Source organism: Sander lucioperca, chromosome 8 (genome assembly GCF_008315115.2).
Source record: "Sander lucioperca isolate FBNREF2018 chromosome 8, SLUC_FBN_1.2, whole genome shotgun sequence".
Taxonomy (NCBI): domain Eukaryota; kingdom Metazoa; phylum Chordata; class Actinopteri; order Perciformes; family Percidae; genus Sander; species Sander lucioperca.
In genome coordinates, this window is record NC_050180.1 from 19,550,878 (window position 1) to 19,576,259 (window position 25,382).

General features: G+C 39.4%; 2 protein-coding genes across 2 annotated transcripts; one reads left to right on the forward strand and one right to left on the reverse strand.

The window, feature by feature from the left end:
* Positions 1-1,571: 1,571 nt before the first annotated feature.
* LOC116059843 (helix-loop-helix protein 2-like) lies at positions 1,572-4,655 on the reverse strand. Its single transcript, XM_031313500.2, has 2 exons — positions 4,350-4,655; positions 1,572-2,798 (listed from the first exon to the last, which is right to left on the reverse strand). Exons 1-2 carry the CDS (start codon positions 4,356-4,358, stop codon positions 2,397-2,399), a joined length of 411 nt encoding a protein of 136 aa, XP_031169360.1. The 5' UTR covers positions 4,359-4,655; the 3' UTR covers positions 1,572-2,396.
* Positions 4,656-14,134: 9,479 nt separating this feature from the next.
* LOC116061312 (NAD(P)H dehydrogenase [quinone] 1-like) lies at positions 14,135-15,408 on the forward strand. The gene is given in 7 exon segments (XM_036004423.1): positions 14,135-14,153; positions 14,297-14,464; positions 14,508-14,638; positions 14,730-14,843; positions 14,899-15,000; positions 15,093-15,218; positions 15,220-15,408. Coding segments are annotated over 7 exon segments (819 nt in total). The 5' UTR covers positions 14,135-14,149; the 3' UTR covers positions 15,394-15,408.
* Positions 15,409-25,382: the final 9,974 nt, after the last annotated feature.

Below are 25,382 nucleotides of genomic sequence, written 5' to 3' on the forward strand. Positions count from 1 at the left end.
GACTGAACGCTCCAGAACAGCTACTCAATGCAAATAAATCACTGTTTCCAATGGCTCAAGGCACAAACAAACAATGAATATCATATGAACAGCAATAACTACCTCTACCTATAACTTGGCTTGGGTCGTGATAGAAAAACAAGTGACCCACTGTAATTGATGTGATGATGGCATAAATATTCTTACATCAAGTAAGAATCAAGTAATGACCAACAATGACTCAGTAGAGCATGCAGGCATTAGTGGTACATATAAATATGGCCATACACTTGTCTCAAATACATTTTAGGAAAGTCCTCTTTAAATAAAAAATGAATGAAGCTCCATCAGAGGGCAGTGTTGCTCCTTCCAAACACAGTAATGTGTGACAGAACTCTATGCAGACTTCCAAGCCTACAGTTCTTGCCTAGTTTTAGTATTTGACCCACATTGGCTAAATCTATACAGAATATTAATAACCATCTATGTATGGCCTTTACAACTTTTCCTGCCCCATTTATCTTAAAATCTGATGTTAGTCTTGGCCTTTCCTCGCTAACATAGCTATTGTATCCAGTGTGTAGACCAAGTGTGTAGTGTGTGTAATGTGCAGTGTGTGGACAAAGGGCTGTCACTTGTGCTGCTGGAGTGGACATGAACAATACCTCAAGCCCCTTGGGCCACATTGCACTGCAGAGACTCGCATAAAGGGATGAGAGAAGGAGCACAGTCAGCGTCTGACAAATGGAGAGGGATATCAAAGGGACACGCAGGAGTTCGTACGAAAATCTCATACGAAATTTAAAAGCCATATTTTGGTAATGTGCAAAGCTGGGGCAGTAATAGTCAAAACACTGAGAAAGATGTTCAATTTAACCATACATTATGTATGCTTGACTAATTAAAATGACATAAAGGCCAATTGTGCTGCTTTACAGATTCTACTGATGTAAACAAACCTTTAAAAGCATCAGAAAATATAATGGCAGTTTCCATTCCAAAATGTTGCGTGGGAACTGTTTTGCTCAAATATTTTGGACTAAAGTTACCAAAAGTATTTATCCAAATATTCATGAAATCATGTTGGCATTAATCCCAAAACACTAAGCCAAAACTTCCTACTTCTTTTTTTCTTGTCTTTCAAAGTGCTCATATTATGCTCATTTTCAGGTTCATAGTTGTATTTAGAGGTTGTACCAGAATAGGTTTACATGGTTTAAATTTCAAAAAGCACCATATTTTTGTTGTACTGCACATTACTGCAGCTCCTCTTTTCACCCTGTGTGTTGAACTCTCTGTTTTAGCTACAGAGTGAGACATCTCACTTCTGTTCAGTCTTTGTTGGGAGTCGTGCGTGCGCAGTAGCTAGGTAAGGACTACTAGCCAGTCAGAAGCAGAGTATGAGGGCATGCCACGCTAGCAGCTAGACAAGCATTATAACGTGTGTTACAAAGTGACGCACGTTTGTCTCTGAAGTAAAGGCTGGACTACAATAGAGCTGTTTGGAGCAGTTTGTGAACAGTGTTTTCTGTTGGAGATGGTAAGTCCCTTTGGGCTGGACTTTGGGCTTTTTCACTTTGTAAACCTATATCATGCACAAAAAAGATATATAACACAATAAAAGAAAGGGAAAAAGCCAAAAAGCATGAGTACTAGAATTTCTTGTTTACGTTCACATTACTGCCTCATTTGTATGTATAAGCATTTGTGTGTCCCCAGAGAGGAAGCAGATGGATGGCCATAATATGGTTGTTGGAGAAACACCTGCCCTATCCAGAGGGAGAGACATCCCAACAAATACCAAGACCTCTCCCATGTGGTGGAGGAACAGCTTGTTTGGTGGCTTTACTTGAAATAAAAAAGAGCTTTCAGAAGTCACATTCTAAGATAAAATCTAATACGGCCAACAGATCAGATCAGAAACTTCATGGTTCAGAGAAATTGTAACATAACTGGCATCAAAACAGCATCAAACATGTTTCTTGAATATTTCTTGAGCTGTCACAATTTATTTAAAGCACACAAATGTCCAGTAGATAATTTTTTTGTGTAATTGAATTAAATATATTTACAAATTGGTGCAAACAGTAAGTCACAACTAAAGACAAGGCAGCAAATTTAAGGTCGATCATTTAGTAGATTGGCTACACAAATATAATATACATCAGCTTTTAAAATATTTGCATTTTTTTCATCCTTTTAATGACATTAAGCCTGAAGTCCTGCAACTGTTTCCCATGATGAACAATCATTGTGATATTCCCAAAACTAGGATGCACTGTAATCTACAGTGTGTTGCATAACCAACCATATACAGGGCATTCCTCAAATCTTATGGTATCAATATCAAGAAATCATTCAGCTGTCATACAAACAGTCCTCCTGCCTCAGTCCATCCTCCTGTTGGTCCTCACAGCCTAAACATCCAGCACGTGGTTGAGGTAGGAGATGTAACAAATCGCGAGTCGCAGGATCTCAATCTTAGACAACTTCTTGTCTGGTGGGAGTGTTGGGAGCAGTTTTCTCAGCTCTGCAAAGGCCAGGTTGAAGGCCACCACGCGCACACGTTCCCTGGTGGCGTGCGCGGATCGATATTTAGCTGTTGCGCGCCTCCTCCGCCTCTTCTCCTCCCTGCTGAGGGCGGGCAAGTGCACGGAGCGTGCCTTGCCCTCTCCTTCCTCAGGTTCGGCTGGCATGGACCCACACTGCACATTTAAAGTGTCCAGAAGGGTCTCTCTGTCAACTTGTCCCCAGGGCAGGTCAGACTCAGGCTGGTCAGGACTGAGCATCATGTTTCTGACCTCAGACTGGGAAAGATCCTAAAGAAAATAGTAGAAGTCAGTAAAAATACATCCAGAGATCTTTGGGAATGATTCTGTTTCAACTTTATGACTAATTACCAGGAATTGGGACAAAAGCAATGACTCACTTAGGCAAGGGGATTTTATTTCATACACGAAAACTCATGTGCTCTACATCAATGCATAAATGTAGGCATCCAGTGGTAGCAACTAATACACACTCAATTTTGAGGTACTTGTACTTTACTTGAGAATTTCCATTTTCTGCTGCTTTATACTTCTACTCTACTACAATTCAGAAGCAAATATTGCACTTTTTACTCCACTACATTTATCTGATAATTGATTAAAAATACAAACTATAATGAACAACATTATGATATTATATCAATACGTCTTTACTGATCCCCAGTAGGTAATTCACAAGTTACCCAGCTTTATATATATAAAAGGTAATATATATAAAATATATATAGATATTAGCCAGCTGCAGTATTAAAGTATATGTACACATTACAGTACTACATCACTAATCATAATCGAATAATATAATAGCATAAATAATATTTGATAATATTATTCTGTAAATGGCCCATTCTACGAAATTAGTAATTTTACTTCTGTACTTTAAACACATTTTGATGCCAATACTTAAATGCATGGCCTTTGTCTTGGTACTTTTACTTAAGTAAGAGTTCTGAGTACTTTTGTTACTAAAGGCATCTTGTGGTTTTACTTTTAAAGGTGACCCAAATCTTTAATGTTAATTTTGCTCGATTTATTCTACCATTAGCCTATATTATTTTAGTAATAAGACAAACATTTATGTGATGGGCTATTCCTAAAAATACATTCGCATTATAATAACTGTCTGCTTGTGTTCATCACATCTCTGGTTGCCGCTCTTTTGATAGTCAGATTTAGTTATTTTCGTCAGTCCAAAATGTAAAACTTGGCCCAAGGAAAGGGACAAAGGACCCTGAAATAAGAGGGACTCGTGCTGCCTCCTAGTGGCAGATGCACACATTTGCTGCTCGCAGAGACAGACGCTGTCCGAGGTGCTGAAACAACATCAAGACTACAAAAACAAATGCGACTTTCAATCAAGCCATTTAGTAAAAATAACGATTATTTAAAAATCTATTCTTGTTATCTTATAACAATTCTACAATCAAATTAACAAACATTAGGGAGATAAACATCATATTATGCCATGGGTACTTCATCTACACTGGAAATAGATGCAACACTTTTGGGAATGTTCTCTAAGAAAAATACACAACGCATTTTTTTTATACAACGCATTACCAACTCAGAATATCTTCCCTTTCTGCGCTGAACTTCTTATTCAGCAGATTAGCAGCCTGTTTCTAACACGCAGGATTAGACTGTCATTATTTTCTGTTATTTTTTTAAGTTTCAATTTCATTGTGATTCAAGTTTTAATAACTTGCTTTTTAAAAATGTAAATATTTTAGCTTGCAATCTGTGCCTAGCCTGTAGAATAGCTCAAACCTCTGAAACTGCGCAGGAGTGCAGGAGAAGTAAACAACATTACATTTAACTTACCTTGCACATTCAAAAAAACAGAGCCAGCTGAATCTCACATAAAGTTATCTCCCCTTCAGCCTCCATGCTGAAGTGTCTTGGTTTTGATGTAGTTCAGTCGAATTAAAGTGCTGAAAACCGGACGTGGGTGAAAAAGCTCTGCAGCCCCGCTCGTCCTCCTCCCTGTCCGTCATGGTGTCAGGTGCACATTACGTCCTTCAGTAAATGACAGTCTGGCTTGTTGCTCTGCCTGTTTCTTCCATCCAAACTCGCCTGGTTGTGCGCAAGAGACACAGCCCTATATCCCCATAAAACTGGAGCGAAGTGACGACACGCACAATGGGATAATGAGCATTTGTTGTCCAAACCTCCACTCAGCTTTCACTTTCATTCCCTGCAGATGAAACGCGCCTTCGTGAGCGTAGAACTTTATTAGTTAGATTGGTTCGAGGTGCAGACGTTTCATTCTAAAGGTTACAACCCAGTGACCTTATTATCAGCCTTGTTGTCTATGAACGTACATTGATTATAGTCTACTAGACGGGCAACAACTTCCAATGACGCCATTTTGTCCTGGATCATGTTAGTATAAGGTCAAGTGAGCACCTGTGTCTAAAGAAAATCGAGTCAAATGTGGGTTATAGTCTCAAATTGCCTCCACCTTTTCTGCCCATTTAAACGTGAAAAAATAAGAAAAAACAGAACCAGCTAATTGCAGCCTTTGTCTGAAGAAAGATTGGGTCATATCTGTAAAGCCTGAGCTGGTGATGATATTTTTAAATGGCCCTGTAAATAGCTGGGAATCTCTCCACACCATTCGGTTTGGTCATAAGCTGTTCATTTCACCAGAGCACATTTTTTTCTCCATTTGCAGCACTTTAATGGGCCAATTGCTGATGGAGGAACAGGGTTAGGAGAAGGAAGATGAGGGAATGGGGGCTGTATATTTAAACAGATAATTTATCCAAGCAAGAAAAAATAGATGGACACCAAATATAATAAAGGCTACTCAATCTAGTGCCTTTTATGCCAACATGTGCGGTATCTATGTACCACAGGAGAATAAAGCCCAATATTGTGGTTCAATTTGTGTTTATAGGCTGTTGTGGTTGGTGTGGTATTTATTGGGGTTCTGGAATTTAATTTTTCATCTGCTCATTTCGTAGAGCGAAATATCAGTGCTAATCATTACTAACATAATCATTGTGAGTAAATCACCAAAGGGCCTCTACCTCTGTGACGATGGACAAAAATGTTTCCTCAGACACTGTCAGAAATGGCACCATAAACGCTCAGTGGGGATCATGTTTGGGTATTGAGAAGGCCTTGGCATATGGCTAACATCATTACCATTCTCTCCAAGACGTGACCGTTTCTTGTTTTGTCGATGGGAAATGTCACCCTGGATACTCTGCTCATCACAGGACAATAGGCACGTCATGTGGTGCAGACCATTTCTCAAAATTGTTGTTAGTAAGTATAAAGCAGTATTTGCACACCATTCTCAGTGATGACCTGATTGATTTGAGGGCAGGAAGCATGTTCTTTACTTTGCATTGTTTTTCAGTCAGGTTAGACTAAATGTAGCTGCTTCATTGATTTAGATAAGTGTTGTATATTGAGGTATTGGGAGTATCGCCTCAAACATTTATTTTATTTTATTTCCAATGGTGAAAAAAAGGACGCGTCCTTATTTAGGGATGTATACGGTATTCAGGAGAATGCCATGTTGGGTTAGCTAACGACCCAATGTTTGGTTTTCGGCAAGAACTACAGCGTGGACCCTAATCAGAGCATGTTTTAAGATGACAGAACAGAATATCTCTTTATGCAGAACATACAGTTTCTCATGCTCTAAGGTAAGTAAGGTTTGGACATATGATTTCCAGGAAAATCAATGCATGTGATGATATGAATCATTATGTTATGAGTTCTTTGAACAGATACATTTGTCATAATCAATGTCATGCAATGTAATAATAAATGACACATCTGGCACATAGCTACAGGTATTATGAGATCTGAAAATGTCTCTTTTCTATCCATCAAAAACATTTAACAGTTAAATCATCTTCTGTATTATCATCATGTACATCATGAAGAAAAAAACATTTATTACAATCTAACCATCAATAACACCTCCTGTTTTATTCATTCTCTTGAGAGAAACCTCTTTTATCTAAAGCCTAGCCTCACAGTATCGCAGTAAGCCTAATGACTAGATAATGCCCGATGCCTCCACATTTCTCAGAACCTTAACTCTGTACTGCAGATTTAGGATAAACTCACCTGGCCAAGACTAGTAATACAATGCATTGAATATTTAAAACCCCACCCAGCCTTTTAAATGATCTATTTTATTTCTATATTCGATATTTAAATCAGATGATGAAAAAGTCCTGTGTCTGTACTGCCGTTGTAAAACTGGATCTCCAAAGGACAACATAAAAAAAAAACTACTTGATTTCAGTAGAATCACTTGTGATCATATTATAGGAGGACTTTCAGGTTCTGTGCCCTTTGCTGCACTCCACCTTGTCTGTGTCGTGTCCTCTCCTCCCCCCTTTTTCTACACCAATTCTCCTGGGTTTATCTCCTTGTCTGTCTCAGTCTGGTCACCATCTGTTTAAAGGCCAGAGCCACAAACCTCGGATTTTCATCTCCTCCTCCTCATCTGCTCATGCATGCACGTGTGTTAATGAACATGCATGTGCAAAATATTTTGCTTACACCCGCAGTAAAGCAAACTAATTTTCAGCATGCTGTGTATATGCAAGATCTGTATTTCAGTGGTGAAAAAGTTTGCGTTGACCCACTGTTTGTGTTTAGATAGATACTTTATTAATCACAGCAATTTAGCAAAAAAAGACAAATATAATGTGTAAAAAAACACTATACAATACTTAATCAATATACAAAACTTGCCAATCATAGAACTGCAGTCCAACTTTCTATTCCTCCTTATTTCCTCTTACTTTGTGTCACTTTTACCTTCTGTCATGTCCATTTTCCAGTTTCTGTAACCCTCTTGTGTGACCAACAAATCACACACTTTAAATGCAAATGAGCTGAAGTAGTTTCATTTTAATTTGGTCCCTATTTTCCCACCCCCTCCCTCAGCTCTCCTCTCTGTCTGGTAACCATCTGCTGTCATATATTGTTTCTGCTGATTTGGAATCAGATTACATCAAATCGATCAGTTTTGTCACCATGGCTACAGCAATGAGGAGGATGAGGGGATTAGAAGAGGAGAAGAGAGGTGAGATGTGACAGCAGTTCTGCTGAATTTCTTGAGGTCTTTGGCACAACTTCCATGAGACACCATGTCCATAAGACACATCAGACAATAATGTCAATTTAAAACAGAATTCATCACAAATTACAATTATATGAATAATGCATTAGGTGAAATTAAAAAATGGTTATTTACATTGATGATAATTCTGGTGATTAATTGATAAATCAACAATTTAGTCTTTAAAATGAAATAAAAATACAAGAAAATGGTCATTGTGAGTTCCCAGAGCCTAAGGTGATGTCCTCCAAATGCTTGTCTAATCAAGGGTCAAAAAACCAAAGGTAGAGTAACTTTATTGTTCCTAAGCAGAAAATTGTCTTTGGTACTCAATGATGTGCAACAATGTGCCCCATACTGTGTTACTGTATGGGGCCAATCCTCCCAGACAACAGTCAAACCCATCATATCATTATACAAACAGGCACTGAAAATAATGGATCAGAAACCAACAATGTGGCACCACTGTTTGACTGTACAGAAATACAAGCTTTTAAGTTTTGATAGCTTTATTAAGTTCTCTTTTCTTAAACTGACTTTTAAATGCGCAAATAATTTAGCTCCCGCTGTACTCTGTCCTTTTGTGACAAAAATAAACACAAGGGGAGCAGTGGGTGACAACTGCATAGCAGAGGGGCACAAAAATACACCAGTCATGGTTTTTCAGTGATAGGGACCCATTTTTGGAATGATTTACCAACTGAAATAAAAACACAAACCGAACTGAAAACATTTTACAAACAATTAATAGAAAGGTGAAACACTGGCTGAAAGTAAACCACACATGTAGCCACTGAGTCAGGTCCATAAATGCAGGAGCAAGTGCATGTACATACACACATGCACACACTCTGTTGTAACAGTTCACCCTGTTGTAATGTTTTGTCTGTGGTAGATACCTGGCTGTTTGTGCATGGCTGCCAAGGTTCACCCCGCGGGGCGTGGTCTGGGTATGGGAGCTAAACGTGTAGCGGCCCAGGCCTCGGGTCGGGTATAGGTGAGTGGGTGTGAGCGGCTGGGTGCTTGGGGTTTGTGTTGTTACGTGATGTGCTGTCTTCTGATGTTTTTATGTAAAAAAAAAAAACACACACATGCATACAGTGCACTGCTCATGTAATATGGTCATGAATCTGTGAAATGTTGATGTAGTATATTAGTATACAATGTATCTGTTGCATGATTGTGTAACTCACACTATGTAGTTCTTTAAAAAAAAAATGGATTATCTTTTTAGAAAGACCTGACCAGGGACTGGGATTGTAAATTAGCCTATTGGCTAGAAACCTTTCATGCAACACATCTACACATATTGTTATGGCTTTGACTGTGATAATTATGTATGTAATAATGTGCGCTGCATTGTCCATGACAAATAAACTAATAAATAAAAAAAAAGTGCAATTTGTCTACAGGCAAACATATGAAGAATAAAGTTTCTAATAATACAGTAAATAAATAATTCAGAAATATTTAATAGTTTAAATGGAGCCCTTCTTTCATGAAATTCAATGAAGTGGTACCAAATTTGTGCCATGCAGTTTGTGAAAAGTAAAGTGAGGAGCTATGCCATTATCTTATTTAGTAGAGTTGTCTCTTTCAGCTTATTGACAACGTAACAAACAACCTATCCAGCCACTAACAAGGTTTTACATAGTTTTACTTCCAATCTGGCACTTAGTTCTGTTTTGTTTTCAGGCCTGGGCACAAAATGCCCATCTGTAAAGTAAGAGAAGGAGCATCCCAGAAGAGCAGCATGAGGCAGTAAACAGACCCTTTACGAAATATAATTGATTGAAAAGAAGCTTAAATGGAAAAGCAGAGTAGATGGATTTGTTGCACACCTGAGAATAACACAGGGGAAAGCCTGTATGAGGTTTCATGTAATTTAAAATGATATCCTTCTGCCAATTCAGTAAGACAGACATTACAGAAGACACCTGTTTCTAACTCCTCAGGAGCAGTTAATGGACAGTGGAGAGGCGTAAGTCATGTTAATGTGACAGAGAAGACAGACATTCACTTTAGTCAGAGAACTTACTCTGGAAGCAGTGACTCTTATCTCGGTACATGCCATGCCTTAAATAAATATGCGCAATGTTTGTCTGTCATCCACTCTATTAACCATGTAACTCTGTGTTTTGCTGGTAGACGCTGTCACAGTTCAGTGAACATCACTTCATTGTGTTGCCTTCAGGGGCAGAAAACCCTACTTGGCTGACAAAGGTGAGCATAGAGTGAGATTATTATATGTTGCACTGACTGGTCCATTGGTCCATTGAAGTGTATAGCATTCGTATAGCAGTTAGCATTTCATATATTAAAGGCCAAATGTCAACAAATTTAGATTCTTTATTTCAACTTTTCAATGTCAATGCTGCTTTTTTAGTTTCCTTTTCTTTTCTGTTGCTCCTTTTTCTGGACCATCTGTTGCCACTATAGCAGACCTTTATTACCTCTTTATAACTGAGGGCAGTTTATTGGTCTGTTATAAGAACAGCCAGGAATGCAATATGTACATTAGTAGCATTTTATAAAAATGGGTTTTGCAGCTGACCTAAAAGTGTCCACAGTAATAAGGAAAGTATTGTGAGATGTTAACATTAATCCAAATAAAGAATAGCACAGATGTGTGAGGAACTGAAGCTGAGAGAAATATTAGATTGCACTTTCCTCTCTAAAGGCTTTCATTGTTTAAGCTCTTGATATGGAAAGAAAATGTTGTTTTGATCTCGTCTCTTTTTCTTTGCAACATATATTTACTCCGTGATTCTGAGAACTCATGTCTCATTGGGGATGTTTTCAGTCTTAGTAACACTTTTCCACCCATCCTATTGTATGAACATTAACAGAATGTGAGCATAATTCACCTTGAAATCAGTATGATATACCTGCTATTGCATATATAAAAGGTTATGTACTAGCAGGTTCAGCTGTTTTTTGATTTAAGAACCAAAAGTAAAGAGGCCTCTTAATTATTTATGTTCACCCGTGTCTGAAAGAGTTCAAGGAGGATGAATCAGTCCACTTTTAAGGTGATGTTAAATGTATCTACAATTACATTTGGCAAATGATTAGATACAGTACATGCAATGTTATTTGTATGCATACAGGTGACAAACACTCGCTTGTTAGCACTCTTAGTTACCAGCCCTCTTTCACATTTTACTGTCTCACACAAAACCTGAAGCTACAGCAGCATAAAGTTCCTCTCATGGCAGAGACAGTGATATAATTATACTCCATCCATTGTCTCCATCCACTGTCTGTTACTCTTGTACCACCACAGAGAGTCAAAAAATGTTTGTTTTTTTATACCGTAAAACGTTGGATAAACATCCAACAATGGTGCAGCTGCTATCATCTCAAAAATGAGGCAAAATTTCCTCGCTGCAACATGGTGCTTACTGGTGCATGCTGCTCTCTAGTGGACTAATACATACTGTATAACTACTTTGACGAAGAAAAGTAATGTCATGGCTGGTAATTCTCGTAATTCAATTTTACACACATAATTCAGCTTGTCCAGAGCTGCTGATAATCTCTCTATTAACTGTTTTTAGAAGGTCATTAAAATACTGAGTTTCAGGTGATATGTCTTAAATGGCTTAAATTAATCATTATGTAACATTAAAAATGGGGTTAGGGATTGTGACATTTTCTTAAAGATCTGTTTTTGCATTTTTTTTTAAAATATATATATATATATATATATATATATATATATATATATATATATATATATATATATATATATATATATATATATAATCAGATAAGTGCCTGATTTAGCAAATATTTTGAAGATATTTTAGAGCCCTCTGCAAGACCTAAACTTCCTCCAGTTGACACGACTTGAATGACTTTTAATTTGTAACCCTGTCAGGCAGCAGTGCTGAGAGTACGCCAAAAGTATCACAGTAAATCCTGGAGCTCTGTTTACTTATGATCATTTGAGTGATTAGATGAGTGACATTAATCTTTTAAAGGTTGCAGTTTGCTTGCTTTACAATGATTCTGTTCTGCCAATATACAGCCACAATTCATGACTTACCATCTGGATGGCTATAACTCACTTTGGCCTTAGCCTCCTCAAGCTCTGGCAGATATTCACAAACTGTGATTAAACCATGAACAGCATCAAATCAATCTCTTTCCTGGAGAAGTAACTGGGCACTGTCACCATCTAGTGGTAACAAGTAGGAGGACGATTTCTGTTAAGTAGGAAAAAGGATGGATTATCACCATGGGGCAATGAGCTCCTGGGCACAGATGCAACATAGGCACTCTGTGTTCACCCCATCGCCATCTTGCCTCTATTCAGTGACATTTTGCAAGTTTACAAAACACTGCACGCTTAACTTTAGCATTATGTTCATGCTGAAGATGAAGAGTACAAATCCTTCTGCCACAGTGACACGCCTTCCCACAGGTATTATACAAGAAATTACAGGATACTATACTATCGGAAAGAATCACCAAAGTAAATCTTCTATGCAGGTTCTATTTGTGTTCAGTTATGTATCTGTTCCGCTGCCAACCATATTTAAATGTTAATAGCAGCCCAAGTATGCACTCTGCAGCTGTCGAAAAAATCTAACAAAATGATAATGAAAATAAAAACTTGATCGGATGTGGTATCCTTACTCAACTTAGATTCTCAGTATGAAAGGACTCAGATCAGTATGAGGAGCAAAAAGGAGGAGATTGGGACATCCCTATTTTTGACTGAGCTGTGACAAAAAACAAACACTTACTTCCAATAGATGCTCTGGCTTAGGGGGCTCTTGATCATTAGGCCCCTGGTAGGCCAGTTTGGTAATCTCTCTATGGGTACGTTAATGTTGTGTTTGTCACATTTACAAGATATAACATGTTCTTATATTACTTTTGTACCATCTGAATACAACGTATCCTTAATTGCAGAAAGTATAAAAAATATATTCAAAGTTTGGCCACATATAAAAATGACCAAATAGCTGTATTTTCTCACATTGGCCATGTGACGGCACTGTAGGATAGATTTTTATATTATTTTTCATCATTGATCAGAATAATAAACAATCTGAGAGTCTCTGCACGTATGTGCGTTTTCAATGCCCCTATGTACTCTATAAGTGCATTGTTGTGGTTTTGTGTAAAGGAGCTTTTAAAGCTGGGCTGCAGATGTTCTGTCAAGCCTCGAGCAGCACACACCAAACACCTGACACATGTAGTAGAAAGTGTGAAACATACTCGCGAGTACTTCATGCAATTTTGCAACAAATCAGTCTGGGATCATGTAGCTCAATACATCACAAACCATGAAAACATACCTCCCGGAAAAACACATGATCCCTTCCCGTCACAACAGAGGGAATGCAGCCAGAGGCTCAATGTGAAGCACAATGAGGACCAACATACTAGTGTGGGGATGATGTATAAAAACAGAGAGGCCACAGAGATGAAAAGAGTCGGCCTCATAAACACCATGATGCCTCATGACTTTGAATTTTAACAAGGCAATTTGACAAATGCCTACCAACCCTTACAACTCAAATCAATTTCAATAGTAGAGAAAAAGGAGAGACAACAGGAAGAAGGATAGCTGACAAACTGTATCCATATGTCTCACTCATGTGGCGTGCTTGCATGCATGTACGCCTATGTGCAAATATGTTGCAGTTGTTCATTAATCCCTCCTCTTCACAGTGGCTGGATAGATGGGACTCAGGGCTGATTTTGGTCCCAGATGTGTGCCAGCTTATGTCTCATACCTTTGATGTCCATTGCTGAGTCGATTTTTTTTTTTACAGGGCAACATTCGTGAGTGAGCTCGACCGCAGGCAACTGTTTCGTGGAGGAAAGTTATGTCAAGGAAAACAGAGCTGGAAACCAGTAACAATATGAGAGAATCACTGAGCCACATCTGCTTCATGTGGTTCGAAGACATCAAGAGTGACACAACATCTTTTAAACATCTTGTAGACAGACATGCATTCTCTCAAAATATCCACACGGTTACTGTATTAAAGACACAAAAACAGAGACACACACACAGGCACTGTCTCTTTCTGGGCAGGCTAAAATGGGAAAAACACACATTGAATTAGAAGATGTATGTGGAAGAGTATTATTGTAAGTTTATCCTGTGTTTAAAATGGGCTAAATCTGCAGCTGGTTTGACTGATAAAAAACCTACATATTCTTGGCTTTTAGTGATACATACATTCCACTCCTCATTTAATAATGCAGTCCAGGTTCAGTAAGAGATATGTAGCTATGTCACAATGCAGTCGCAGAGTGATGCTTGGGTGTGTAGAAATGTAGCTATGTTGATAAGGGTCCTGAGAGATACCAGCGGATTGATTGATGACCATGATTGCTGATTGACAGCACCTGTGAGAGTGCACATGAGCCAGAAGGCTGCGTGTTGAGTGCGGTGTATAAAACAGGCACCTTGAGAATTGCTCCAGAATGAGTTGCTCTTTCCATCAGCATACCAGCTAATTGTAAAGCTTATCATTTACAGTTGACATCCTGCTTTAGTATGAGTGAGTTTTTAAGCTGTGGTTTTGTATCTTTTTATGATGGTATGTGCCCAATGTTCTGATTTAAGGTTGTATGTCATATTGTGCTAGTGTTTCACTTGCAGAGTTTCTAATCTGATGTGCGCTCATTCTTATCTTTGGTTTAGCTGCAAAGAAAGTGTTGATTGTGTATGCCCACCAGAGGTCTGGCTCATTCAACGCTGCAGCTAAAGATGATGCAGTAGAAGTTTTAGCCGCGCATGGCTGCACAGTAGAAGTCTCTGACCTGTATGCCATGACGTTTAAAGCAACTGCTACTGCTGAGGACATCACTGGCTTGATTGTGGTCTTCAGAATTGAAGCATATTGTCTCTGAAGGAGAAGTTAAGAATAGTGATCACTTCTGTTATGCGGACGAGACTAAACTGGCATGGGAGGAAGGAAAACTGTGTGCTGACATCACTGAGGAACAACGTAAACTCACTCGGGCAGACCTCATTATCTTTCAGGTAGAGGCTGAGTGATAGTAATGTTTGTGATAAACCCTCTGTTAAACTAATTTAACTGCAAACCAACTAAACTAAAAGCCCTACTTCTCAGTTCCCCATGTACTGGTTCACTGTTCCTGCAATCATGAAGGGCTGGATTGACTGGGTGCTCACATCGGGCTATGCATACTCCCAAGATAAGCGATACAGCCAGGGAATCTTCAAGGTAAGGGATAAATTAGAGGGTTACATTGCAACACTAGATTTGGCTTTCTGCACAGGACAAGAAAGCAATACTCTCCTTCACCACTGGGTCTAACAAGTCCATGTTCAGTGAAAATGACATTAATGGAGACATGAATGTCACACTGTGGCCACTACAGGTACTGCAACAGGATTTGAATCAACCAGGCATTAAATGAACTATTAACAGACTGGTTACATTCAAAGTGACTAATGTGTTTCTCTCTTGCAGAATGGCATCCTGCACTACTGTGGCTTCCAGGTTTTGGCTCCTCAGATCTTCTGGGCTCTGTCTTACGTTCCTTCTGATGCACGCAGCACAATGCTGGAGGGCTGGCATATGTGACTGCAAGGCCTCCTGGGAGAAAAAAACACTTTCCTTCACTCCATTGGACTGCTTTGATGGAGAGAAGGGTTACCAGCTGAAGCCTGAGGTCCATGAGAAGTATGCCACCAAGGAGTTTGGACTGACAGTGGGGATCCACCTGGGAAAGGTGATACCACCCAACAGGCAGATGAAAGCTGGAGTCTGAAGACTGCCTGGCCTCATGAGTGACAGGCCTGTCTTATTTGTACGATGGAAAAAAATAAGGCTGAATAATACTGACTTCTATTGAGTACTTGGTGTATGTCATAATTCTACCATCAAGGGCTGGATTTCTGGGTTCTTTGACTCGTTGTGGTCAACATTTGCACAATATATGGATCTTGGTCGTGATTCACCACAGGTTGTCATGAGTCATTCAGCTTTAGTGGCGACGTACATTAAATGTTCCGTGACAAGTATTAGGCCACATGACGTCCACGCTCTTGCTGAAATCTTGGCAACGATTATACTATTGACTTTACTACACAAATTTCCTGAAGTGAACCCTTTCCAGGTTTGTACTTTGGTCTCAACCCTTTAATAAAAGGCTTCTTTAATCAGTCTTTTATGCTCAGATGATGACAGCTCTTTAAACCCTCAACTTGTCTCTGGAAAGGTATCCTCATTCTCAGATCTGCTTGACCTCTTGGGAGAAACTGCCTCCTCCACTGACTGCTTTGATGGGGAGGAGGTTTCCAGCTGAAGTCCATCTGAAACCTGCTTAACAAGGAGTTTGCTCTCCCAGTGGGAACCCACTGGGGAAAAACACTCATACCCAACAGCCAGATTAAAGCTTTAGTGATGAACACTGCTCTTTGGCTTCTGCAAGTGCAGTTAAGTTTAATTTCTTGCTGATTCTTGTGGAAGTTTTGACTTGAATGTTTGGGTGGGCTAAGTTTTTGTGTGCACTTTGTTTTGGACTTGTTAATCTGAACAAATCAATCGTCTCGCATGCTGTCTGGTTGAAGCTGAAGTGATCTGTACCTTGTATACAGACACGATGACCACCAAAGAGTCTGCTTGCAAGCAGGTTTGGGCTCTACACAAACATAAGTGGCTGAGCACTTTTCCCAGTGAAGTAGCTGTTGTTTGGGTATGGAGGAAATGAGATGGGGTGGGGTGGGGGGCACACTTAAGGAAATGGCCTTGCACTCTGATGTCCAGACCACAGCCTGTGACATGTAGGAACTCAATGTTGTGCATATTTCACAGCTGAGGTTTTAGAAGGTCACAGTTTGTTTGTGTTCAGTCAGGTCCAGTTTCATATACACCTGTCTTTGTAACCTACAACATGTCCAGTTATTTTCCTTATTTTGCTGTCAAAAAACAGAAGGAAGCCATTAAACAAAATAAGACATTTAATTTCTATTGTGCTAAGACTTGAGGCCTCAGCGATGCGCTCTCTTCCCACACGAGTCATAGATGACAGTGCACTTACATGTCTTAAGTTAAGTGTGAAATGTGTAAATCATTTATGCACTAATTGGCTTTATACTCATAATTAAACTACAGTCATTAGAGCTACACAGAAATGTGAACAAATCCTGCCACTGTCAGTTTGAAGATTTTGTAAGTTTGCTTTTTCTATATGCATCGTTGTCTCAGACAGAAACCCAGAGAGTTGGTGTTTGAATTGCTGGATCTGTGGGCATTGAGTGTTTATGTATGTAAGGGTTATACCAGTCTCTGATCTGGTGTCCATCCGGTTTTCCCATTGTCCATCCCAATTCTCCCAGCCTGGCTGCAGGGAAGGCCATTTTAGGCTGGTTCAATGGAAGGAAGTGGGCAAAGTTTAAACCAGATACAGAACAGAGTCACCGGAAAAGCAGTCCTGCTTTTCTGAAAGCTCAAATGCACACAATCAGATAAAAAAAGCAATATATTGTTCAGACTGAGCCTGAAGGTTAAGTGGACCTGAAGATCTTTATTAATATAGACCTTTGAACTTAATCAAAATGTAAAGCTGAGTTGCTTCAAGAAGAAAAGCACTGTAGATGAAAAGATCAATACTACTCTGTGGAATATGTGTATAAAATAGAGAAATTAATGATAATGCATTTTATATAATTGAAAATATCCTGAGGGAACTAAGAACAAAAAAAAAGAATAAAATAGAATGTAAAAAGGGTAGGTGTAATACACCTTTTTGATCAGTATTGATTATAAACGAGTTAAGATGACACTGCATGAACTAAGGTGACACACTTTGTTTTTGTTTTTTTACCATTTATGTTATGTAAGTGATGTGTATTTATGTGATTGATTGATTGAAATAAACTAAACTAAACTCATTATGTAAGCTTAGCTTAGCATAACGACTGGAAACAAATAGCCTGCTCTAACAAAATCTAAGCTAACGGCTTCTAGTGGAAGCTTAATATTTACCGTACAGAGAGAGTGGTATTGATCTTCTCATTTAAAGCAGCCATATTATGCTCATTTTCAGGTTCATAATTGTATTTTAAGGTTGTACCAGAATAGGTTTACATGGTTTAATTTTCAAAAAACACCATATTTTTGTTGTACTGCACCGCTCTCTCTCACTGCTGCAGATCCTCTTTTCAGCTGGTCTCTGTTTTAGCTACAGAGTGAGACCTCTTTTCTTCTTCTTCTTCTGTACTATCTTTGATTGCACTGCACATGCCCAGTAGCTCAGATGTAGATCATGTCAGCTAGCTAGCTCCATAGACAGTAAAAGAAAGGCTGTTTCTACAACTTTGGTCAGTTACAAGGCAGGATAAGCTGGGAGACTTCTAAATGAGGGCGCACATGTAAGTAGTTCTTTTGTAGATTATGGTGAACTTGTGTGTGTTGTAGCAGTGCTTTGCTATTGAGAACGAGGTAGCATGCTAGGATGCTACGAGCTAATGGTTGCGGTTAGCCTGCTCGTTTCGGCTTGTGACGTCACAAGCCGTGCCGATTTTGAACAGCTCACCCAGAGACTGAAGGCAGGACACATTCAGAAACCGTATCTCACTCTAAACAGCATGGATGGATTTTTTTCAAAGTTTGTATGTGTGTGGAAGCACCAGAGCCACAACATAACACCCCAAATCCCAGAAAAAGTGATTTTTTCATAATATGGGCACTTTAACTCTTGGCAACAAAACAAATAAGCGTTTTTCACAAAATGTTAAACTATTCATTTAAAGGACTGTAATAAAGTATACAAGTATATATGGAAAGTATATACATAAACACATGATTTCTGCAGCGCTGAACCAGATGTGATTGTCTATTGTTCTTTATTGACTTTTTGAGTGTTTTGATAAGGCTGTAAATGGGTTCTTATGTTTGCACCAAATGTCATAGGGCTAACAACAGGCCAGCCATTAAATACTGTGACGAGAGAGAGAGAGAGAGAGAGAGAGAGAGATTTTAAAGTTCAGGAGAAAAAGAGCTCAGCTGAGAAATGAGGCAAATTATTTATACCAACCATCCCCTCATTCTTTCAGACTCTACATTAAAATCCAATCAATTATACCTCAACGATACCATGGCTTGTTAAACTTTTCCTGTGTGAGTGTGAGAGAGTGAGTCCATGTGTATATACATGAGGAAAGTGAGGCACAGTTCAAGGCAGTTATATTAAGATTGGCAGCAGGAAAGGTTTGTAATGAAGAACCACACTGCTGTTTCCCTTTATGCTTTAACTGAAGTTCTAACTGCCCCCTCTGCCTTCGTATCACAGAGTGTCCATTGTGTGTTCCCCATCATTATGAAACGGAGGAATTCACTCTGACATCTGAGCACAATCATCCCCCAAACTACACTCATCACAGTAGCCTCTTAAATCAAGTTATTCTAGCAGTACATAGGTTCCCACAGTCCTTGTTACGGTGAAAAAAAGAGATTGATAGTCCAATAAAACACTTATTTACATTTCTTAAACATTTTTAAAATAGTTTTACTACAAGGAGTAGCTTACCATACCTGAGACACTATACAAAATAGTTCAGGTTGATCTGCCTTAGGCATGACGCAAAGTATTTTTATGGTTTTATTTTCTCCCTCTATAAATTCAGGGTGTAACTCCTTGCACGAATGTCTGAAAATGTGTGTGTGCAAAGATAAATCTCTCCAGACCCTATGTTTGTGATCACATCCTGAACAGCTGGTTAGATAAAATGATTAAAAAAAAGGTGGACTAAACAGCTGTGGAGAAACACAACCACAAATAGAGTCAAAGAGCTCCTTAAACAAGGTCCAAAAAAGGATAGAAAAACACGGGCGAAAAAATAATAATCACTGCCTCCTTCCTCTTTTCATGAACTTCTGCAGGATGTGTCTTTCATGCCTTGCTCTTTTCATCCTCATCTCCATCCTTCCTTTGTGTTAGTCTTCTCCTCTCACCAGAGTGAAAATGCACAGGAAACTTTTACCACAATAGGACTTTTCACACATCTTTTGTTCATTAAGGGTTTGAATGTTCACTGGAGGCATATTCCTCCGGGGGAACTGACTGTATATTTGACCACATATAAGCAAACACTTTCACAGATCAGGCTCCTGACATGCACTTCGCTTAGCTCGCCTGGCAGTGATAGGTTAGGGGCAAGCCTGCACTGTGCAACTTTGAAACTTTTACACGGAAGGCCTGCCACTATGGTTTTGATGAATGGATGGACATCAGGCTATTGGCCTCCATTCAGGCTCTGATGTATCGAGTGTCTGGTACTGGAAAGCTGATGTGAGGCAGCAAAGCTGTTTCTTATTTACGAACCGAGATTTGAGTGTGGCTGGGTGGTTCAGGGAAGGCTCTTGGTGGTTTGGGGCGTCAGAGTGACAGGGTTAAGACTGCAGTCAGCCATTATGGTCCTCTCTAAATCCTTTTCTATATTGTAATGAGAAGCAGATCTTTGCTATCTCCACCACAGCAGAGGGATGGGAGAAACAGACACATGGTGAACACAGTACATCCTGTCCCTCACTTCTATTTGATCCCTTGCTCCGATGTTGACTCCTCTTCCCTTTTCTATCTCTGTTTCAATCTTCTTTCTGGCTTTTGTTTCATGCATCTCCCTTGACTATTTCTCCCACTGTCACACATCGGTATAAACAATGAAAGACTACAAATGGCTTCATATGTTTGTGCCTGTAAGTAATAGATGTAGCTGAAGCTCAGGGTTACAAATTATGAGGAAAGACTAGATAGTGCCCCTCACTAGGAGCTCCAGGCACTCAACTCCAGATGCTGCCTGCGTTGCCACATCCTGGCCGCAATCCCCCTGTAGTGCCGCGTTCGCTTTAGTGTACACAACTGGTGGGGAGACCAGGAATGGGAACCACCTGGGACAAAGAAAAATGGCTTGAGGTAATTTTCCATCACATGTTGCTCTGGTGATTTTGATCATTTTGTGCTGTAGGGTCATTCTAAAGGACATTATATTTACATTGTATCGCTATTTAGATATTTTTCCATTAAAGCGAGTCAGGCTTCATTCTGCTAGCATGTTTATCTACATTATTTATTCCATCTTTGAGTGCTGTGGAGTTGTGTTTACATCCAATAAAACCTGCAGTGTTTGGTTTTCCCTCAGTGCTCACGCTCTTATAAAACTTGACATTTTTTGTTTGCAAATGGAACGTCACTTTTTGTCTATGTTAAATTGGCCTGTTTACCATTGATGCAAAGATTCAAACTTAAGTTAAACCATGAACTTGATCCCAGTGACAGTGTGTCAACACTGAGGCTTTCATGCACAGCCAGCGAGGCAACACCTAAAGGTAATGTAGCCGGTGAAGCTATTGCTACAGGCTTCTCCAAAACACCAGCACATTCCAGCACTGCTGATGGTCCATCCTTCATTTAGCATGACAGGACAATAGGGGTGAACGTTAGCCACCTTATCTGTGAACTCTGTGTCGGCAGCATGGAAAGGCAGCGTGCTGTGAAGCATACATCAAGATTGTCAGGATAGGATTACTAGATTAGAGCTAAAGGCCCCAGGGAACACGGTGAGACGGACACCTTCACCTGTGGACAGATTCTGTCATTCACTAATCCATAGTGGACACTCACTGTCCCCCTGGAGCAAGACTTTTCTTCAGCTGCTTTTACCCATCTTCTGCATGATCCCAATGACCTGGCTCATACGTGGTGTGCGTATGTGTGTATGTGCAAGAGTGCTGATCGGGTGGGGGTGAACAGAAACCTGTAAGGCTTAAGGAAAGCAGAACATGCACTGTTTGAGTTACTGCTGCGTGCAGAGATGATAGACAAAGTCAATGGACTGTATCAGCCACAGCCGGTCATGGTCAACAGCTAAGCATGAATTCACTGACAGATTTAGTGAAGTCAGAGAAAGAGAAGAACAGAAGAAAACAAGAAGAAAAGAGCAAAGAGAGAGCTCTTCATGGCTGCAAGAAAAAGACTATGTAAAAGGCAAGATTTTAAAGCTGCTATTATCAGGTTTTTTTTAGCCATGTTGCATACGTCTGTCTGTCCACAACTTTGGTCCGGACTGAAATATCTCAACAACTATTTAATTGATTGCTATGCTATGTTGTATAAACTTTTCCTCTAGTGCCACTTGCTGTGCAATTTGGTACACACATTTATGGTCCCCAGAGGATGAATTATACATTTTGATTCTCGTTCATCTATTCTTATCATCCATCTGGGCAAAATGTCATTTTGCCCACTGCTTTATTTGCTTTATGACCAATTACCTGCAAAACTCATGACTTTCTGTCACCAAGTGGCCAAAAAAATCTGGTTTAAGAAATAATTTATTTTACATTCCTGTTAAACACAAAGACTCTTGGTATATTCTTCTTTTTTTCGTGTTTGACATTTGAGCACTTCTCAGGTTTCGCTGACATTCATGGGCTGGTGTGAGGGATGCTCTGTCAATATGAGGAATGCTTGGTTACTACATTTCCCGACAGGGACGCACTTTTTCTGCCAAACACACACCTGCATGAACATATCCCTGAGAGACAGAAAAGATCACCTCATCACAAGCTCACAAAATATCAGCAGTGACAAAACATTGGCTTGGAAACCCAAGACAAAGCCCAACTTAACAAATAGCAGCCATTCTTTTTTTTTCCTTTTTAAAAGTTCCATTGCTTTCTCATGTTCATGCACTCCTTCACAAGCTCCACCCAGTCTTTGTGAGCGCTGTTTTCAGCTTCACTCGCACAGGTCCTTCTCCTCCTGAAAGATAATTGTAAATGAACAAGTAATTAAGTGAAAGATGAGTGAGGTTAGAAGAGCAGGGGATAAGGAGGAATGTGAGGGAGTAAAGAAATGCAAGAGGGAGCCTCAGAGTGGGAGGGAGGGCAACTGTTGATGGTAAAGATGTGATTGAGAATGAGTTTGAGAGGGACTCTGAATGGAGATTTGCACGAAAAAAGATTGTGTCTGTCAGACCCCCCACCGTGACGCAGGGCTAGACTACAATAGAAACGGCAGTCATTAGGAATAACTCTCTCAATCTTTCTCCCTCTATTTTCCTCAATGTTTTTTCTCCCACACTTCTATCCCTCCCCTCCTCATTTGCGTCATCGCCACCCTGTATCCCTCTTGCAGTCGCCAACCCTTTTCCATCTCCTTATCTCCTGATCATTCTGTTTGTCCTGTGTTTGAAAACATGTATGACAAACTTGGCCTTGTCTTAAATACTAGCTGAAAGGAGCTATACTGTGTAAATGCACTCTCCAAAAAATGAAGGACTCACACTTATGTTTGAATAGTAGACAAATAAAACTCTGGATGTTGTTTTGAGCATGAACAAATGTAAAGCCAAACTGCATGTAACGTATGTATAGCTGGGGGGACTAAAGGGTACAGATGACCCCAGCCAAGGCCCAGGGGGCCCCATGCAGAGGTTTATGGTGCCTGGGGGTGTGGATGAGGGACCCAATTTGGAAATGTTTGTCCCCCTGTCCATAATTCCTAATGGCAGTACAGTATAGAAAACTGAAATTACAATTATTAAACCTGCATTAATTTTTTTCTTTTTTTTTGGCCACTTGGGGAAACAAGCTGTCAACTTAACATTGACCTTTCAACTTTTAAGTTGATATGGTTTATCATAGAGCTATTTTTTTATTACTGAAAACCACTGCTTGTTGCGTCTGGAAACGACACTGGTGAGAGTGAACTGGGGAAGTTGCCGTAAAATCAAAATAATGAGCTCTGCGGGTTTGTGACTCACAGCTTTAAGTGAATAAAAGAATTATTAAGTAATTAAAGCATGTAAGTAAAGATAAACTTTAAACCGATTCAGGCAAAGTGTGAAAGAAAATGAACAATCAACTTTGTAATTGAATTTGTAATTGTTGTACATTCATGTTTGTTGCTGAACTGAACTTACTCAAAATGTATCTAAAGTGATCACGCACACCCACACACACACGCACACACACACACACACACACACACACACACACACACACACACACACACACACACACACACACACACACACACACACACACACACACACACACACACACACACACACCCCTGCTAGCTTCCATGTGAATGAGGACTGCAGAACAGAGGTTGGAAGCAGTCTGCAGGGCTACGGATGCTTATCAGAAAGGCTTACAAATCCCCCCTGATGCTTCTGATATGGAGGACAATGGGTATGCGTGTGTTGTGGGAGCTCTCTTTAAAGCCTCATTGAAACTGACTTCACTACTCTGCTCTTTACTGTAATGAGGTCAGCGTAGCCTGCTGGCTGCATTTCAGTCATAATAAACTGGGGTGACCTGTACAAGTCGACAATATCTTTTTCCTAAGAAAACATGCTGGACACACTGTACCTGGTTAAGTCAATACTTCAAGCATTGGACATGACACCAAAATAATTACATTTTACTTATGAGCTCTATCAAAAGTATATTATCATAATTTGACTGATTTGATTTTCCAAACATAATTCATGTGTATACTTTTATAAATTCCACATGTTCTTCCTTCTTTTTGTGATTCTGTCTTAACATTGAACTTGGGGTTAATTGCCGTGATAGGAGCAGCTGTGAGGCCACCAGAGTTGCAGGTGAGCTTTCAATGGCTTTCAGTAAACACATGAGCCGCCCTCCCACAATGCTTTGTGCTGCTTCCAGAGGATGTGCCTGAATAAGGCTCAAAGGACAATGAAACAACAAGGCCTTTGCAGCTGATGTTGTCATTCCTAATTTCAAGACAAGTATTACATTAATAAAAGATATAAGAAAATTGACAGCTTTGCACCTTAATTTGGTCAAAATGATTCTTAATAACAGAAGTTTTAAATATAGCCTAAACTAAATCATGAATTTAGTTGTTGGTGTAGTTCGTTATTCGGAGGGTGTTTTCAGTTACCTCAGTTGGACTGGGTGTTGGGTTTAACCAGTTTATTGGTTTTGGGTGGAAGCAGAAAACATAGATGTGGTTTACTGACTGTCTGCAGCTCTGGTTTCATATTTAGGTAACTGGGGCGGGGCACAAGGTGGTGCCCTTGTAATATGGTTTCATGTGGTTAATGTGTATTGTGCATTATGTTTATTATACATTCATACCATATATTGTCAGAAAATCCTGATAAAAATCCAATGCAGTTTAAAAAGCTAGAAGATTTGCTGTAAAATTTACAGTTTCTCAAGTTTGCATATTCAGTAATATACTTTGTATTTTGTCTTACTCGATTACAGCCCCCTTTCTACTGATTTTATGGATAAACCTATATGCTGTATAATAGTATTCTATATGATATAGTGTTATAGGCTACTGTATATACATTACATAAATATGAATAATAATGAATAAAAAATAGTGATTAAGGATGTTATGGACATAGACCTGCATGCCATAGACAAACTAGCATATGGTAACAGTGCAATGTTGAATGTTGCATGCATGTATCATTATGGCTACCAACAGCATGTATTTTGCAGTCACTGAATCATAACAACAAGACAAAGACATTTTAACAGGCAGTGTTAAAATGTACAATTTTGTAGGTATGCATGTTATATAGTATAGCCTACAATATAATATTATTGCATTACAGTATGATAGCCACTTGGTATAAATAGAGCTGCATGCCAGATAGAAACGTGTGGCAACAGATAAAGTAATGATGAATTAAATAATTTATTATGCATTTCTTATTTATTGGCCTATGCATATAACAAACATGTAATAATTTAGATCACTGA